Source organism: Trachemys scripta, chromosome 5 (genome assembly GCF_013100865.1).
Source record: "Trachemys scripta elegans isolate TJP31775 chromosome 5, CAS_Tse_1.0, whole genome shotgun sequence".
Taxonomy (NCBI): Eukaryota; Metazoa; Chordata; order Testudines; family Emydidae; genus Trachemys; species Trachemys scripta.
In genome coordinates, this window is record NC_048302.1 from 38,157,838 (window position 1) to 38,177,563 (window position 19,726).

The window sequence follows — 19,726 nt, forward strand, 5'->3', positions numbered from 1 at the left end:
ACCATCTTTCATTGCTCCATATAGTAAGAATGCATTTTTTTACTATTATTTAAAAAATGCTATTACCGCTGTTACCTGCAGCTCCCTTGTTTCCTCCTCAGTGGCTGAAGCGTGATAGGAGAGGACCTATGGGATAAGGAATGAAGAAACCTAAGTACAAATAAAAGCATGCAATGTAAAAGCAACTAAATCTTTTTTTTTTTTTTTTTTTTTTTTTTTAAGAGTAAAAGGTTGAGATTATGCCTGCAATGTACTGACTTTAATGGAGCTCTGCATGAGCATAGGTACGCTCATCATAGCGGCTTCTTGATATAGCCAGGCCAAGAAAACCTATAAATGAGCAAAGAGCTCTGATTTAAAACAAAAAAATTAAAATAAAATAAACCACCAAAACCCCTTCTCTTGGGAAAGCTTTCATACCCCATTTCGAAGACAAATATAGCACAACACAGCTATAAACTATGGGATGACACTGTTCCCAAAATAAGTCCCTTTCTTTTATAGGTGTTTAACTCAGACATTAAAGAAAATTCTGTCCTGGATAAAATTTGGAAGAAGAGGTTTCAGTCCAGGAGAAAATATTTTTGTTTTAAATTAACAAACAAACCAAAAAAAACCCCATATATTATTTTTTATTTGTGAGAATAAAAGAGAGGAGAATGCTACTGTGTTGAGTTCCTTTAAACGTATGTGCAACTAAGAGACCAGCTCTGGCTTTTTTTAAAAAAAAGACATTTTTTACAGCCCCTACAGATTTTTTTTTTTAAATGATAAACCAGCAGTCACTAATGTGAGATGTAAATAAACCACCCAACCTTATTTTTAAAAAGCACTGAAATTACTTGACCGTACGGTTATCATCTGCCCCACTTGAAGCGACTAACTACATGTTTACATGAGAGTTGTAATGTTTCCTTTAGAATCTATTGGGTACATAATCCACATGTTAGAAATTTTGCAAACACTCTTATTTACATATTGGACAGATCCAAAGTCTACAAAATTTAAGTTTCAGGCTTACAGTTATCTTCCAAGTAATTCAGCATATCATGTTAGAACCTCCTTTAACACCACGGTCATTAAACCTAACAGTAAACAATTCAAAGGCTAGGACCAGATGACATTCATGCTTAATATACTTTGATGGAATTGAGGAAGTTGCAGAAAGCCTACAGTAATCCTGCTGTTATTGTAGATGCTGGTTTGTCTAAACGACTGAGCCAAAATCATCACAGAAAACCTCAAACAAGAGGACACGCCTAATCCTCCACACCATTTCCTCTTTCTGTGCAATTGGACAAACCAACTATGTTGATGACTGTTGTCAGTGTGCAGCAGGGGGTTTAGGGAAGGCAGACTCATTGGATTCCATGAGTGCACTTAAAATACAACAACAGATTGTAAATGCAAATATGGAAACAAGCAGCAAATAAGCGTAGCTCCTGTTAACGCAGGGGGCCAAATTCTGCTCACTTTACTCATCTGAGTAGTTTTAGGTTGTGAGTAGGGAAAGCAGAATTTGAACCAAAACTAGATTATATACTGAGCCAAATAAGGATTGCCTAGATTTTGAGCTCACCTCTAATGTCACCATCTGCTTGGCCATGGCTCTCTCCACAACTTCATACATCTGTGTATTCTGGATCCCCAAGCCACAAAAGATGACAAAGGCTTCCAGAAACTGTTCATCATTTCTGTTGAAAGCCTTGATTTTGCCCAAGTTTTCTTCCATCTTATTTACAAGCTGACAAACCCCTACGTCAGGTCATAGGAATGAAAAGAGGTAATATAGCAATTGCTAAAATACCATACTTATGTGAAACAAAACAGAACAAGATATTAGCTCTCTGAATTCTTATAGTCTATAAAACAAATAATCTGTGTATTTTTAAAGCAAATATATACAGGACACAAATTAGAATGCTATAAAAGGACACAAATTAGAATGCTATAAAAGGACTTTACTTTATTTTCATATGCCAAAGAATAAAAACTACACTACTATAGTGAGGTTCTTACCCACGAAAGCTTATGCTCCCAATACTTCTGTTAGTCTCAAAGGTGCCACAGGAACCTCTGTTGCTTTTTACACTACTATATGTTGTTCTGTGGATTTTCAAGTATTCATTAAGATCTACAATGCAGATATGTAGCTCTGTATAGCCTGCATTATCTTGCAAAATTCTACAGGGCAGTTTTCTTCTTGACTTATTGTTAAAAGTACTTTAGACTGAAGGACAAATTGTCTTTAGGGATTAAGTTAGAGGCTAATTAGATTTTTGTAACCATGCCAAAAGAACAGTTTTGAATGTCAGGATAGTGGCACATAAAGTTTGCACTTCCTTATTTGAAACAGTACCGGAAAGTTTAAAAAAAAAAAACTAAACAGAAAATATTTCAAGTTCAGGCTCAAAGTTCAAGTGTGCTTGCTATGATCTATGGCAGTGGTGGGCAAACTGAGGCCTGTCAGGGTAATCCATTGGTGGGCCATGAGACAGTGTTTACATTGACCATCCACAGGCACGGCCGCCCGCAGCTCCCAGTGGCTGCAGTTTGCTGTTCCCAGCCAATGAGAGCTGCAGGAAGCAACGCGGGCCACAGGGACGTGGTGGCCGCTGCTTCCTGCAGCTCCCATTGGCTGGGAACGGTGAACCGCAGCCACTGGGAGCTGCAGGCAGCCATGCCTGCAGATGGTCAATATAAACACTGTCTCACGGCCCACCAGCAGATTACCCTGATGAGCTGCATGTGGCCCATGGGCTGCAGGTTGCCCACTACTGTTCTATGGAGATGTGGTCTCTCCAATAAAGGGCCTGATCAAAGCCCATTTATGTCACTGGAAAGCCTCCTGTTGACTTCAGTTGGGTTTGGATCAAGCCCTAACTGCAGATGGCTTATTATTAAAAATAAACAGCTATAAATGTTATCACCAAGTTCTACTGACTTTGTTCAGTAATACACACATAGAACTTTCTGTGTATATGCCTCTAACATTTTTGACTATGAGGACAAACACTTGTCTGATCAAATGTAAATAATTATGCCACTGGAAAGTTACAGATGAACAATTAAAAATTATAATGAGTTAGGAAATGCAAAAAATATGATTGAAGATATAGTTTTGTCATATTGCATATTCTGTGCTTTTTATGCCACACATTTAACAGTTTAAACAATAATGTATTAAACTATATATTTCACCAATAAAACAGGAATACAAAACTCTGTTTTGTTGACACCCAGCTAGCACTGCTATTGGAACAGTAACTTTTGCATTTTCTTGCTTCTGGAATTACACCACTATAAATGGTAGCAGAATTTGGAGCCCTGGCTTTTTGTTTCTTATAATGTGCAGTCTTAAGGTCAGAGCCTCAACAATGCCAGAGCTGCTCTCAGCTTCTGAAAAAGGGAGTGGGGGTGGGGTGGGAATTATAATGGAAACTATTTTGCAACTATATCAAGAGCGGGTGTAATCAGCACCTTTTTAAGGCCTTGTCTACACTACGGAATGTTTACAGAAAATTCTCATCATTGCTAGCAATCTACACTTATGGTCTAAAATTACTCATTTTAGATTAAGGAAAAACAACAAGAAATATCAAAGTCTTGATGTATCTTCTCTGTAACCGTCTATAGCAACTCTGAGGACATATGGAATGAGTTCTTTGAAATGTAAAGGTTCTGTACACAGAACAGTTTCCAATCTACTTATAGCACAGTAACAGTGTCCCTTTTTTGCCAAATTATGCCCTATTATGGGAAATTCTCCCAGCCCAGATCCTGCTTTCACTGAAATCAATAGGTAAGTTGCAATTGAATTATAAACTCTTTGGGGCAAAATATGTCTTTTTGTGATGTAGGGTATGGTGCCTAGCACAATGATTCACTGATCCCTCATTGGGACCTTTCAGCACTACAGGTATATAGATAATACACAATAACAAAAAAGAATTCATTGGGAAATGGACTGGTTTCCCTCTGTGGAAGAGAAACTGATCTATCATTAGACTCTTTTGAGGGTGTGGGACAATCTCATGGATCTCACTGTCAACTCTCTGTTTAGTGCTGTTTATGACATTATAATCATTTCCATAGCAACTGTGATGTAATGAATGGGGGATGATGACTTCCAGCAGTGACTAAACCAGAAGATCAGATGAACTCTGAAAAACATAGATTTTGTTTTCATGTAAATGACTCTATTAATAAAAACAGGGGGAGAGAATTACAGTAAATATACTGCATGATCTATAAGCCAAAGCACTCTCTAAATAGAATGTTTTTCAAAAGTTTTCCCATGAGGCATGAATGGGTCCATGCACATCAGAATTAAAGGAGCCCAAATTCTTTTTTGGGGCATACTTATAAAACCACAGAAGGTTTCTATAATGCTCTCAGCACATATTTAAAGGGTATGCAGGCCCAAAAGGAGACCAAACAGAAAGGTTTTCTTGCTTTGTTGCAGATGAAGAAAGCTACTCTCCCAGAAAAATGTACTGTTCTTATCAGAGACGTTTAGCTTAAAAATAAAAATATACAAATAATGCAACCTGCCTGAGATGTTTAATCATGAATTTAAACAGCAAACAACAATAGAAAAACCTGTTTGAGGAGTTAAAAGTCTGTCCTAGAGTAACAACAGTCCCATAAAGCAGCTGGTATAAAATGTAAATGCTGAGAACTAGACAAGTTAAAGATAATTCCTCTCTGAGGACCTTCTGTTTCCATCAGCTACATGGAGTTGGCGTCTAAGAACAATCTGTCTCCATGAAATGAGGCCCAAAAATACATATGGAGGTAGGAGCACTGACTATGAAGTATTCCCCCATTTCCCAAATGTAATCATTGGAAACCCTTCTACAAAACAACACACACTTGGGATTTTGCAGAATTCGATGGTGTGGGTGGTTGAGAGATAGGAAGCTGAATGGCAACTGCTGTCAGAAACCGACACATGACAGTTCCCTCAGGAACTGTCCCCATTATAGTCTTGGGTAACTTCTTGCTGCTGGAAAAGGCACATATACATGGTTTCTAAATCTACAGACCAGGGATAACATTTTCAAAAGCTCCAAAGTGACTTTAGGGTACATTCACACTTCAAGCTGGAGGTGGAATTTCCAGCTGGGGTAGCGTACGTACACTCACTTTGATCAAATTAGCATGCCAAAAACCGAAGTGTGGCTGTGGTGATGTGGGTGGTGGGACAGGCTAGCTGTCCAGAGTATGTTCCCTATGTACTTACTCAGGTGGCTAGCCCATCCTGCTACAGCTAAACTGTTATTTTTAGATCCCTAGTTCAATCAAAGCTACCATATGTATGTCTACCTGAGCTGGAAATTACACCTCTAGCTCGAAGTGCAGATGCACTGTATGAGCTGAAGTTCCACTTTCAAAAAAGTGATTTACATATAGGAACTGAAATCCTGTTTGAGTGTCAACAGGCCTAAAGGTCCTAGATGCCTCTCTTAGTCTCTTTTGAAATGGGACTTAGATGCTTTCGAAAATGTTACCCTACAGGACCAATGACAGCATTGCCACTGTGCTGTCACAGAAGCAGTAGAATCCTAGAAAGAGTAAGGAGGGGCAGACACTATGGGTCAGTGCTCTCAGAGCCGTATAAGTAACATGCAGGCTACAGGGAAAAAACTGTGAGAACTTGAGCTGCCCTTGTTAATCTTAGGGTAAAAACTCATCAGGGAAATGAGAAAGTGGCAGGAGATAAATGCTCATGTTTTAAATATTTTCATTTTAACTCCCAAATCAACTTTTCCTGGTGCTTGCTTCTTTACTAACACAAAGAAATGTTCTGACCACCATCATGAAATGCAACAAAAATTATAAATAAAACGCTGCTTATTTTTGTTCCTATTTCAGTTTTTTTTTTTAAAGAAAACTAACTGCTCACTTGAAGAATGGGTGGTTGACCTACAGCAGTAATGGAGATGCTTACATTAAATGGGAGAAACAGCAGAAAGAAGTGAGACAAAATCTGGAGCTATGTGGCACCCATGAAAGGATTGTACAATTGTACTCACCAAGCAAAACACAGTACCAACTATCTCATCTTACGATTGAAACCATTGATTTCTTAAAGAAATATCTCATAACTGCATGAAATATAAAACCTGTTGTAACTTTACACAAGACCATACATTTGTTATATTCACCCACTTGCAGACATTTTTCTGTTCTTTGGGACTGATTCACCGCTTACTTACAGTAAGTTACATCAGTAAGTGAAATCCAGTGATTTCAATGGAGTTACTCTAGATTTACACAAGTGTAATGGGGAATAGAAGTAGATTTTCTATTTACAGCTTTGTTCAAACAACAAATAAGATGTAATAAAACATGTAAGAGACTATACTAAAAGATTACATCAACATTAAATGAAAAATGTGACAAAGTGTCATTTATTACCTTGGGCCTGTTCCAATAGCTAAAGGATATAGAGGCTGAATTATTCTGACATACAGGTAACATCTAGCTGCTTGGCCGGATCTTCATGAAGTTGTACTCAGTGTGAAGAGTGACTTTTGGCACTACCTAGTCACTGGATCATTCATTAGATGCACGTTCTACCTTTCTAGCTTTTTCTCCTTTGATTCACTTTTCTTTTTAGAGAATTTTCACACTGTAAACATATTTAAAGGCCTATGGTACGGAGACTTTAATGACTAAGAATACCCAGGGTGAGGTCCTCACCCAGGCTCTGAGCCCTGTACTCTGGCTAAAAGGTCTGGAGTGGTGTAAAGGGACTCCAAACACCCAGATCTGGCATGGGGAGGATTCTCCTGATGCAGGAACTGAGGAAAACAGCTCTTGTAAACTCCCTTGTAAACCTGGTAGTAGAGAGTGTGATGGGGGCGGGGCTGGGGACAGGAGGGACACATCAGGGACAGGGTCACCACATGTAGAGCTTCAGTCCATAGGGAGGCTGTCATAACTTATATAGGCCCCCAAGGCAATCTACATTATATCAAGACCCACATTGTAGCTTAAAACCACCATAGCTTCCCACATCCCTTGGGCTGCAAGTTTGGTGCTATCCCTCTTAGAGGTACCACCCAGAATCCCATCCATTATTTTCCCATAGTCATGTATGCTGTATGCAAAAATCTATACAAAGGCTTCCAAGTTACCAAAATCCCAATATGCACTGCCAACTGTATTTTAACAGGTATGTTAGTCGAGATGAACCCCAGGCTACCCACTAGAGTCCGCCTTGACCTGTTACAATAAATCTTTCTATGTCCACATTAAAGTTTTAAAATGTTGGTTGTTTTAAAAATACATCTTTACTCCCAGTCTAGACTAGCGCTATGTGAAATGCCTATGGAGGATTTCCTGAGGCCCTTCCTTAGTTTTGGCTCAGCTTTTACCCAAGTGAATTCCAATCAATCAGTCCAAACTCCCATTGAGGACAATGAGAATTCTTCTGTGTAAGGACTTAGTAGAAATTCATGTTTGACCCTTAGAGTTTCACTCTTATGGTTGAGCTCTGCTTCCTGCTCTGGGTGTGGGGGCTTCCTCAGAACCATTTCCAGATCTGTAATCAGGCCAGTCTGTCATACCCCTGATGAGTGTTAGAGCAGCTCCAACTTGCACCACTGATGCTGGTGCAGCTCCACCATGCTCACTCCTCGTCCCCAAAATACCCCCATGCCAGAAGAGTTGTTGACAGGTGAAGATTTCAACACTAGCACACTTACATCTCCTGGGCATTCCCCTCCAACATGGGGATTTTCTGCTGACCAGTTGTGATCAGTTCTGGCCTCTTTGCACCAGCTGAGTGGCACAAAGGAGCTGGATGATTAGAGAGTACATCCCATAGACTGTCCTTCCTATTCCTCAATACAATATTGATTAGACTGGAATTTTAACATAATTTGTTACATTAATTGAGCATGTGTAAATTTTAAAAAGTAACTATCAATATGAAATCTAAATAAAATATAAAAGAAGAGGTGGAAATAGTTTCAGGTGCATCTTCTTCCCCTTAGTCTATATGCCAGGGGTCTCAGGCTTTTATATTTTCTTATATTTTAAAGTAAAGCTTTTCTCTTACCTACTGCCATCCAAAAGACCCATAAAAAGAACAAGGAACTCTGACTGTCTACAGGGAATACCATGAAAATAATTACCAACAGAGTGCTGTCAGGCACACAAAGGAAATAAATACAAAAAGTAGAAAAAATTAATTGAGGTGTTATTGGTATTTTTTCACCTATAGTAGGTAAAAAAAATGACAGATAGGAGTATGATGGGGCCCTGAATTAAAAGCATGACAACTATTTCATTGTGCTTAAGGATTTTCTCTTATGATTTTAGATTTCATGTTGCTGAGATTTTACTCTGGAGTACAGAAATACTTCTGTATAGCAATTATACAGAAGTATCCAAAAAATCCTACATAGTTACATACCAGCAGTATAATATCAATACATTTTATCTCACATAAAGACAACAGTTAGATGCATGTTATGATATTTTGTGTAACGACTAGGCATGCAGTGTGCAAGTAGAAATGTAAACAAATCAAAATGGTAATACCTATCACTTTATTCTTCTTTCCATTTTTTATTGGTGTACAAAGCAAACTTTTTATGTGCTGGTTTACATTTTCTGCATTTTCATTCTGTTAAGCAAATAAAGAATACAGTTAAAAACTTACAGAGAGATCTATTCACGAGCCCTGATTGGCAGGCCATGCAAGGAAGGCAGATTATAAAACGGTAATTCTTAAACTATAATCTCTTTGGGGGCAGGGACCATGTCTTCATTTGTGTTTGTGCAGCATCTAGCATAACGGGGACTAGGGAATAATAAATAAATAAACGAGTAATAACAAAGTTTCGAGATGAATTTACAGTCATTTGGGTCTACTTTTTCATTTTATGATAGTTCCTTTCATTAAAATGAAAATGACTGTACTGTACACGCGAGACAGATTTTCAACTTAGGGTAGCTGAGGAGAAATCAGTGGAGCTCTAAGATACCTTCTCCACTTCCCCAGTTGTGAGGATTCTTAAGTAATGAAATAAAATGGACCTAATTCTGCTCTGTTACACCTAGTACTGGAATCTCATGGGGATAACTAAGAACAAAGCATGGCCCAATGTCTGATTCCATATAAGGGAAGGAAAAAATATTAGCATGCTAATATTTCAGCTCTGAAGTTTCTTTGATTCTTGGCTGCCTCGGTTAGTTTCTTTTTAGCCTTACAGGCATGATCGTTGCACAAATAAAGGAACATTTTGCCTACAGTGTAGGAGAGCATATGCTATTCTTTGTAGAAAACGTTCAAAGGGATGATGTAATGTGTAATGCTTTATATGACTCCAGGCACTTCTTTGCAATTAAGAGTCTCGATACCTGTGAAATTAACTGGAAATAAGGAGGAACGCCAGCCCCCTGAAGCCAGCCAGCTCTCCACGGACCACAGTTTGGAACACAGTGACCTATACTGTGTTGCTCTTGTCTACGATGTTTTAATTTATGGTGGTAACAACTATTGTCTCAACTCTCCTCTCAGGTGCACAGACACGTATCTTCTAAGATCTGCTGCTGCACTTTATACACTTGCTCAATAGTCTAGTTACACAGGTATGAGGATGTCTGTCTGAATACTCAAGGGTAAGCTCAATCATTATAAATGCAACAATTTGCAACAGATTCAGGGTGCTCATGAGAAATGAGCTGATAATGCTTTGGGGGTTATCGAGAGTCCTAAAGCCCAAACTGGGATGGAGAGAAAAGAAACTGTCAGGGAGCCTTGATTTCATGATTCATCTCTCATCCCCATACACCAATTCTCCTTCTTTGAACATCAGCAATCAACCAAAGATTTGCTTGCTTGCCTCAAAATGGCAAATAGACATCTTTTATTTTCTATGCCAGTGTGGACTGGAGTGCGACCTTGCATGCTGCCCTTCTAAGATGTGTTAGCTGTGCACAAGGTTTCTACCTGGTTAGTTGACAAGTTTTTCCATTAACTTGAGTCAGTGGTGAAAATTATCCTATCTACTCCATGTAGATCTCTGTTTTCTACTCTTATTGTTCCCTCTTCATGCATGTCCTTCCCTTCTGTCCACTGTCACTCCATTTTTCCTTCCCACTTTCTCCTCTTTTGTCCCTCCCTAATATTTCCTTCTGTTCTTGCCACTCTTCTGTTTCCTCTTCTCCTGTCTCTTCCATTGATTTCCCTATTGTTTAGTGTTTAAACCATTAACCTTTTTTCCAAGCTGCAACCATTATTTGTCCCAAATGTTCCTTCCCTTCAAACTCTCCAGCAATTGCAGTTGAAAGACACTGAAGGAGGGCTTTCATGAAAGCTAGTTAAGTGCTTGGAGGAGGGGAACCAATGGCCCCAAGGTAATGCTCATATGTGGCCTAATCCAAAGCCCATGGAGTCTCTCCTTTGACTTGAGTGGACGTTGGAGCACCCCACAATGCACACTGCTTACAGAAATAGACCAATGATCAATTGTTTGGAGAGATGGGGGGAGGGAGAATAGATATGAAAGGAGTATAAGGTGTGGACTCAATGTCATTGTGTTGAAGAAATAGATTATCCAGAATTCCTCTCCAGAAGTACTATTGTTTCCTCTTTATCCATGTATGCACATGTATCTAGAAGTAAATGCAGGTCAACATTTTTCTTAGGCATAATAAATCATTTAGAGTCCAGGGAACAATGCATTTCTGCATGAGCAGAAAATTCAAATTCTGCTGCCAAATCAAAGGGCTTGTCCTAAACAAACTCCTGTTTGAAATTGGTCCCCAAATGTTTCTTTTATGTATTTTAAATCTTCTGCCAAATAGTCACCTATTTCTTTGTCTACCAATCCAGGACATCCATTTTGTTCCCTTTCCCTCCCCCCACCCCCCCATGAGACATTAAATGGGGCTAGTCATGGGCTCTACCCTGCAAAGTGCAGAGTACTCAGCTCCCAGTATGACTAAACTGTGCACAGCTGAAAGTGGAAGCACTGCATAGCTCTCCAGCAGCCCCTATTATCCAGTTACTGGAACAATCTTGTTGGACATTGTACCTTCTGCCCTGCCTGCTGCTTGACCCCAGAAGGGAGAGAGTATAGTGGAAGCCCATCTGCTGACAATAATACACTCCCTCCCCGCTCCCACTCTCTCCCTCATCCACTGCCTACAAATGTATTAGGATATAATAAACCAACCTGCTTTTGCAAAAGTGTAACAAGAAGACCAGGCGGCTTTCCAGGCACTGTTCTGGGAGTAAGAGGCACAGGTTTGCTTTTTGCTGACAGAGACACCAAGGCACTAGAGCTGTTGCTTGGGCTTTCCACTACGCTGGTCTGTTACCAATTGTCCCTTCCTTCCTAAATCTCCAGATTCTATCCAAGTGTTCTCTGGGACACCCTGCCACAAGCTGGCTCTTCCCGATGCTGCCCTGCAGACTGGGAACCATGAGGTGTTGAAGAGAAGTGCAGTTGCACCTTCCTCGGGAAGCAAACAGTTCACATCTGTGTCATGGCTAACCTCTCCCAGACCAAAAGTGGGAGAAAGAACTTCTGAGTCTACTCCCAAATCTTACAGCAAACTGTGGTGACCAATCCTCAGGATTGATGTGGAAAGATTCCATCCTGACTTCATTAAAACCTCTCTTAGAACATACTTTTTTCTCTTGGCCTAGGAACATGTATTCTCTAGTAAATAAGTATAATTAGATTTATTTTTTTTATACTGATTTTCTTTGTGATTAATCCATCTTCTAGCCACCCTGCCCCACTGTGTGTCAGAACTGTATTGTTTGTAAATTCCTTGGGTCAGGGACTGTGTATCTTCCTCTAAGTTTAAACAGTTCTGAGCATTGGCAGTCAGTAAATACAGCAATGAAAGTAGTAATAAGGGTAGAACACACAAGACTTGGTCATATATGAAAGGTAAACAAAAAATCATCTGTGTCTTTTATTATTGGATTCCAAACTCAATTTCACTTTACTTACTGCCCATGGAAATCTTCTGTCTTTGCAAACATCTGGTATATTAAGAGGCTCCATGGTATTCTTGACATACTGAGCATACATATAATTTATTTTGTTTGCATCATAGTCCCTGATGGAACAGCAAGGACAGACAGATATTATTCATGGTATTCTTTATCTGACACTGGGACATGCAATAATTCTAAGCAAATGTAAAATATATCATCATATGTAAATCAAAGGGAAAGGTGTGATCAATTCCCAAGCACAGACCCAACCCAACACATAATTGTAGGCTGTGCTACAGTTAGATGACTCAGACAGTCCAATTTTGCATATCCACATCTCATTTAAATTAAACTAACAGAGATGATAACGTCCAGCCATTCCATACTGTGCACATCACTACAAAAGACCAAACAATTAACAATATTCTGAGAGTAACATTATAACCCTTATCTCTGATGCATGTGTTTATTTTGTTTAATCAATTACAAATGAAACGCGGGAGACGTGTAGGTGTATTTAGCGCTCCATGCATGCAAGTGACTTCTATTAAAATCCATACAAGTTCTATCTACATATTTGTGGTTCTGCTAAGGACTTGTCTACATGAGAAAGCTGAACAAGTATAACTCAAGTTTAAAAATTAACTGTTTTAGTGCAAACCGCTCTGCAGACATTTTGGTTTAAGTTTGGCTTATTTCAGTTTAGTTTAAACTTGTCCCTAACTGATTTAAGCTCAGCTGAAATAAGCCTGATTTCAATTGAAATATAAGCATCCACGCAGGGGTTTGAACCAATTTAACTAAATTGGTTTAAAAATTTATTTGAGATAAACCAGTGCAACTTTCCGATGTAGACAAGCCGTAAAACTTAGTTATGTCTTGTGTAAGCATCCAGAGGAAATTATACTCTTAAATGTTAGGATAGTTAGAGATGTATTCAAAATACTAAACTTAGGAAATAAATCAATGTAGTCTACAAGAATGAAGGATAAAAATGAATGACAGATGAATATATGCAATGTAGTTGTAGCCATGTCTGTCCCAAGATATTAGAGGCAAGGTGCATGATGTTGGTCCAATAAAAGATGTTACCTCAACCAGCTGAATGTGTGTTCACAGAAATAGAACACTTCAAAAATAATATGCATCTAGAAATCTGACACATTGGAAAATCAATAATAGATGAAATTCACATATTTTTCAACTGAGAACAGATGGCAGCATTTATGAATTTTCTGCTTTTAAGTTCATGTAAAACGTGCTCTTAGAATGAATGAATGAACAATTAATTGCATGGGGATTGCGTTAGTGACACAGAACATCTGTTTCAGGGCCTAATCAGAGCCTAAAATAACTTTACAAAATCAATCATCTCTTTTCTAATTGCTTAGTGCTTATGTATTTAATTAAGGCACTTCGCTTCTTGTCCTAGTCCTTCCCCACCCATTCTGGGAGAGCACCCATCTCCTGTCGATATACCTGTTCCCATCAGGCTTCTGCATTTTCTCTTTGACTTGTGAGTAGGAGTCTATTATTTTTCAGATGTAAATGGACATGTCCAAAGAATCCATGCACAATACTGAAGACAAGAAAGCATTCTTTTTTATGTAACAAATTCTGTTATTTAGGGACAAACCCTGCACTTCTGAAGAATGGCCTGATTTTGGGCACGACTCAGCTCACAGATTATGTGATGAGTATCAGAGAGTACCTTGTATAATAATTTATTCTACCTAATGCATATCACTGTGCCTTTTATGTCCCCGGGAAACTGTGACCTTAGCGCATTAGCCTTCAAGGCAGCCCACCATAAAGGGTGGCATATAGCTGTGCTGCCCCAAGAATATTTCAGGGAAGGAATTATGACTCGGGGACCAAAATTCCCTCCCTGCTTCCCTTGCTCTGAGCCTGAGAGAAGACTTCACTGCTGGCCTCTACAAGCAGTAAACTACTCTCAGAAGCATGCACCAGCAAGCAGGAGGGAAGTATGAATGGAAGAAGATAAGGCCTGCCCATTTGCCATCCACCTGCTCTAGAGGAGGGAGTAAGCAAGCATTCCCCCTTTACTCTCTTGTGCTGGCATGCAGTCCAAGTCCCAAATAGACCAAAATCTTTTGCCACCTTGAGCCAGAATCTTTGGGCTGAATTTTCAAATATATGTGCGAAAATTGCGTATGTGAAACAATCAATAGCAAAAAGAGGTCAGTCGAGCACACAGTGCTCAAACTGGATGCTGTACGTTGCATATCCAATAGTGTGCCCTGTGTACAACTTAATCTCTTTTTTTAATCTCTTTTGAAAAGTCAGCCCTCAGTGCTACATGAAATAACATTTTTGTAATAAATAGAAAAAGTTAGAGAATGGATGATATTCCAGCATTTTATGTACAGATTCTTTGACTGAGGTTAAATTCAGAATCTATTTAATGTGGGCACATTAATCCAGTTATTGCCTCTGTCTTTTCTTTTTACCCAGATTGAATAATTAAGTGAATGGTCTCCTGAAGTTATTGCAAAAGGGGCTTGGAGGTCAGGATGCTGGATTCTAGTCCTGATTCTGCCAATCACCACCTTGTGCCTCAGTTTCCCTACCTATAAAATGGGAATAATACTTACCCACCTTTGTAAAGTAATTTGAGATCCTTTGATTAAAAGTACAGCATTAATTAAATACAGATGGCTTATGCAATGATTATTGCCTGCTCTACAACTGAGCAGAGCTGTTCACACTTCTCATGAATGGTTTTCACAGGTAAATTCTAGACTAGAGGTTTGTGCCTACATGAGCTGGATTTCTGCTTTTTGTACATCTGCACAGACCTACAGGATAGTCTTTAGGTACAGCTATTCTAGGCTGCAAGCTCTTTCTTAAGCTGTGACCCTACAAAGATGTAAGTATGTATGTAACTTTAGGTACATGAGTAGTCCCTGATTGATTTCAAGGGACTATTTGTATGCCTAAAGTTACACACACACTTAAGTCTTTGCAGGATCAGGGCCATATTTATAAGCTTGTTGTGGCAAGGATCATATTATCTTGTGTATTTGTACAGTGGCTAGCACGGGGCGGGCAAACTTTTTGGCCTGAGGGCCGCATCAGGTTTTGTAAATTGTATGGAGGGCTGGTTAGGGGAGGGGGTCGTGGCCTGGCTCCCACTTCCTATCTGACCCCCCCCCCAGGACTCCTGTCCCATCCAACCCCCCGTTCCCTGATGGCCCCTCTAGGACCCTGCCTCATCCACACACCCCCGCTCCCTCATCCACACAACCCCGCTCCCTGTCCTCTGACCTCCCCCAGACTCCCGCTGCCCCATCCAACCCCTCCTCTCATTCCTGACGGCCCCCCCAGGACCCCTGCCCCATCCAACCACCCCTTCTCCCTTTGCCCTGACTGCCCCCAAAACCCCTGCCCCTGAGTGCCCCTTGCCACCCCATCCAACCCCCCCTCCTTCCTGACTGCCCCCCCCGGGACCCCTGCCCCCATTCAATCCCCTGTTCCACCCCCGATCACCCCAACCCCTATCCACACCCCCGACCCTGACCACCACCCCCAAACTTCCCTGCCCTCTATCCAACCTCCCCTCCCCCCCCCCGCAATGCTCCCTGCCCCCTTACCGTGCTGCCTGGAACACCGGTGGCTGGCAGCTCTACAGCCCGCCCAGCTGGAGCCACTGCCACCACACAGCACAGAGACCGGGTCAGGCCGGGCTCTGCAGCTGTGCTTCTCCAGGAGCTCACAGTCCCGCTGCCCAGGCAAGCATTGCGCCGGCAGCAGAGCGAGCAAGCTGGGGTGAGGGGGGCGGCGAGCCTCCTGGCCAGGAGCACGGGGGCTGGGCAGGACAGTCCCGTGGGCCGGATGTGGCTGTAGTTTGCCTACCTCTGGCCTAGCACCTCCATATCTTTTGGCCCAGAATAATTCCAAACCAACATCTATTGACACAGTGCAGCCAAGAGGATCTGAGCACCATCATTGCCAGGAGGCATTGGAGATGGATCGGTCATGTGCTTCGGATGGAAACTGATTCCATCTCCAGAGTAGCAATAAGGTGGACACCTGAAGACAAGCGAAAACAAGGCCGCCCAAAAACAACATGGCAAAGAGCTGTGGAAGCCGAGCTGAAAAACCTGGGGCACAGCTGGGGAACCATTGAAAGACTTGCCAGAAATAGACAGGAATGGAGGAGCTTCGTCACTGTCCTAAATGCCGGAGGCGTAATAGGAACATGATGATGATGATAGCACAGTGGGGTGTAACCTTGATTGAGGTCACTGGGGACTATTGCAATTTTTTTTAATAAATAATAATAATAAAATAATAGTAATAATACATGTTCAGCCAGTAGGTGCCGCTGTTATACAAAGCCAAATAATCAGAATTTAAGGCCTAACCAGAACTCCTAGGATACTAAATTATTAAGAACTCCCAAAAACTATGCAGTGGAATGAAACTGATTTAATATTGGACTTTTCCCCCCTAATACTGAAAGTCTATATGAAAATATTTTGTTTATGTGACATTTTAGCTGCAACATTCTAACTTCATTTTCTAGATTATTTTCAGCATTTAAAACTACCCCCAAAAATCTTAGGTTTTTCCTAAGGGTCCGATACTTGCCCTGCTTGAAATGTAAGCTAGCAAGGCATTCCACTACGTGGCAGGGTGGCAATATTTCTGTAAAGGCTCTATAACTGGAGAATGACATTGTATGCATGCAGCATAGGACAGTAGCCAATGGTACAGTGTACTCTGGCTCACATGCTGCTGATTACTACCAATGATCCTTCTGCTGGTCTCTGCAGAGCAGGACAGGACAAGTAAAGGGTGGCATGGGAGAGCCCTGTATGCTCCTCTCGGTTCACATCCCTTCTAAATCGACAGAAAAAGGCTGCATTAATGTGCCATACTTCCCATTGTGTGCTTACAGCCATGTTTAGGAGGCTATGGGAGCCATACTCTGGGGCCATTGAAAGTTGGTTGTGCTGGGTGGTGTAATTTTCTGTATTGCTTTAATTTCTCTTTCTTTGGAAGAAAATGCTTGTGCTGTTAAAACTGTTATCAAAATCTAAAACAATTACATTTAAAATGAAGGCTAACAAGCTTTTGGGGAGATAGTTAATAGCACAGTGTAGGAAAAAGGTATAGAGCACACATTGTCCAGGAGCCTTTAACTTTGAAAACACCGCATGAAATGAAGAAAATTAAACAAAGCTGCCTTCAGACACAACTGTGTGACCAACTCTGCTGAGACCAATGGGAACAGTGCATGCATATCTCAGGGTAAAAGCCTACAGTAGATAATAATGCACTGCCTAATTCTATTTATTGAAGTTATTTGTCATGAAAAGTTATTAAAAGCAAAGTCTCTTCAGTTATTTCCATTTGCCTGTAATGAACAGAAATTCAGATCAAGTTGTTTTACCTCTTCAGGACATCAGCTGAATCGTCTAATTCCTCAAACTCCATGTGAAACACCCTAGAAAATGACTCCTACAAATACAAAAAGGATTCTTATTGGATGGAAACTAGTAATATTCGTAATCCTGATTAACAATAACAATAGTAATAAGGAGAAAGTCAGCTGCAATTATTTATACTGAGTCTGCCTTGAGGGAGAAAGAGAGAAATCCTTGTATTTTACATTCCCTCCCCCCGCCCACCCCATGGCAATTCTGGCCCAGAACAGGGAAATTTAACTTCCCCGTGTCACTGAAAACCCTTGCATCTCCAGGGAACATTCACCCCAAGTGAGGGCAGGCATGTTTACAAATTGCTAACAGTTAGCTCCAGAGCTAAGAGTCTATTCTAACATTTACCCAACTCCAGACTAAGAGTGTATTTGTGATCAACCTCAGTCATGTCACTTTGCTTGGATGTGGAGAGTCCCAGGAGCAACAATAAGCCTTAAATGTATTGCTAGATCTCCTTATGGCTTCTTATCACTGTAGTATCCGAGCATTTTGCAAACACCAATGAATTTATTCTCACATACCCCTGTGAGGCAGGGAATTATCATTATCCCCATTGTATAGATGAGAAATTGAGGCACAGAGAGGAACTGGGCCAGACCCAGAGCATGTGTGTGTGAGAGTGCGTATGCAAATGGGAGCATAGGTGACATAAATCTCTCTTTTGCATTCCTGTGATGCTAGTACTGCTCTGCAAGGCAGTTTCTCCTGAGCTTTATGCAAGGGATGCTCTAACTAATGTTGGGCTGCAATGGCCACAAAGGGCCCAAAAGTGAAGCCAAGGTCTCATTTAGAGCAGCTGGTTTTGGCCACATCATTCTTCCTCCGGCCACTCCCCTTTTCCCTGCTATACCAGCCGCAGAGTGAGTGAGTGATGCAACAACCCATGTCAGCTCTCTGTCATGGGAGGAATATACTAACCCTGGAGGTGATCCTCTCTGGGATGGTTCAGATGACCTGAGGGACAGATTACACCAGCCAGCAGTGCAAAATGGCTGAACCAAACCACAGAATCTGACCCAGTTAGAGGTCATGCCCCAATGAATTGACATCCAAACTGAAAGGATATCATACAAACAGAGGTGAGGAGGCATGAGACTGGGAGAAGAAAATGTTGTCAGGGCCGGCTTTAGGCCAATTCCACCAATTCCCCCGAATTGGGCCCCGCGCCCAAGAGGGCTCCGCGCCCAGTGGCAGGGCCGCCCAGAGTGGGGGGCAAGTGGCAGAGAATCCCTTCCCTGGCTAGAGGTGCCTTTTTAATTTTTACTCACCTGGCAGCGCTCCGGGTCTTTGGCGGCGGGTCCTTCACTCGCTCCGGGTCTTTGGCAGCACTTTGGCGGTGGGTCCTTCAGTGTCGCCGAAGACCCAGAGCGAGTGAAGGACCCACTACCAAAGACTAGGAGCGTGGCCTGGTGAGTACAAGCCCCATGTGGTTTTTTTACGTGTTTTTTTTTAGTCATCCCTGTCGGGGCCCCGTCGAACCTGTTCGAATCGGGTCCCGCACTTCCTAAAGCCGGTCCTGAATGTTGTAGTGGATCAGTGATGGAAGGCTAGTAAAAGGAAGTGTGGACAGAAGGAATCTGCTACTGTGAACCGAAGAGTACACTGCAACCATTGCCTTTCTGTCTTCCCTCTTCTTTACAGTGGAGGCCTGATTCTCCAGTTCCTTGCACTTATGTAATAATTTAAATTGTGCAAAGTGGGTGTAAAATGTGACCAAATCAAAATGGAGGAGGGAAATAGAGAATCTCACCCCAGGGGCCTCTAAAGAACAAGAGCATTACTCCCTTTAAACAAAGTCACACTTGATACTCACAGTGCAATCTTCATCTACTATGAAAATGGTGCACCTCTGCACCTGCATGAAGGAGATTATAGTTGCAGCTATCTTCTTCAAAATTACTTCCAAAGATTGTTGCTCTTCAAAAATCAAGCTAGCAAGATCAAGAAGCACCTGGACAAAAAGAAACCCTTTGTGAAAATTCTAATAACTAGGAGTTAAATGATAATTATATTTATTAGCCCCTTGGATTTTTTTCACCAGTCTGATAACTTTGGTCATAGAATATCAGGGTTGAAAGGGATCTCAGGAGGTCATCTAGTCCAACCCCCTGCTCAAAGCAGGACCAATCCCCAGACAGATTTTTGCCCCCGATCTCTAAATGGCTCCCTCAAAGATTAAACTCACAACCCTGAGTTTAGCAGGCCAATGCTCAAACCACTGAGCTATCCCTTTTAATTTAAGTTTTTGCAGGGCAACAGGCTATGTGGGATGTCATTAATGGCA

General features: G+C 41.2%; 1 protein-coding gene across 4 annotated transcripts in view; it reads right to left on the bottom strand.

Annotated features, from left to right (window-relative positions):
- Positions 1-19,726, bottom strand: part of PDE5A (phosphodiesterase 5A) — a 99,334-nt gene that overhangs the window by 37,721 nt on the left and 41,887 nt on the right. For 3 of the 4 annotated variants that reach the window (XM_034771039.1, XM_034771042.1, XM_034771043.1), the window contains exons 6-11: positions 19,256-19,393; positions 17,394-17,461; positions 11,988-12,096; positions 8,557-8,641; positions 1,580-1,755; positions 67-126 (exon numbers count right to left, since the gene is read on the bottom strand). In XM_034771039.1, the coding sequence (XP_034626930.1) occupies positions 67-126; positions 1,580-1,755; positions 8,557-8,641; positions 11,988-12,096; positions 17,394-17,461; positions 19,256-19,393 (636 nt within the window). The remainder of the gene's footprint in view (positions 1-66; positions 127-1,579; positions 1,756-8,556; positions 8,642-11,987; positions 12,097-17,393; positions 17,462-19,255; positions 19,394-19,726) is intronic. The other variant, XM_034771040.1, reaches the window with a different exon arrangement.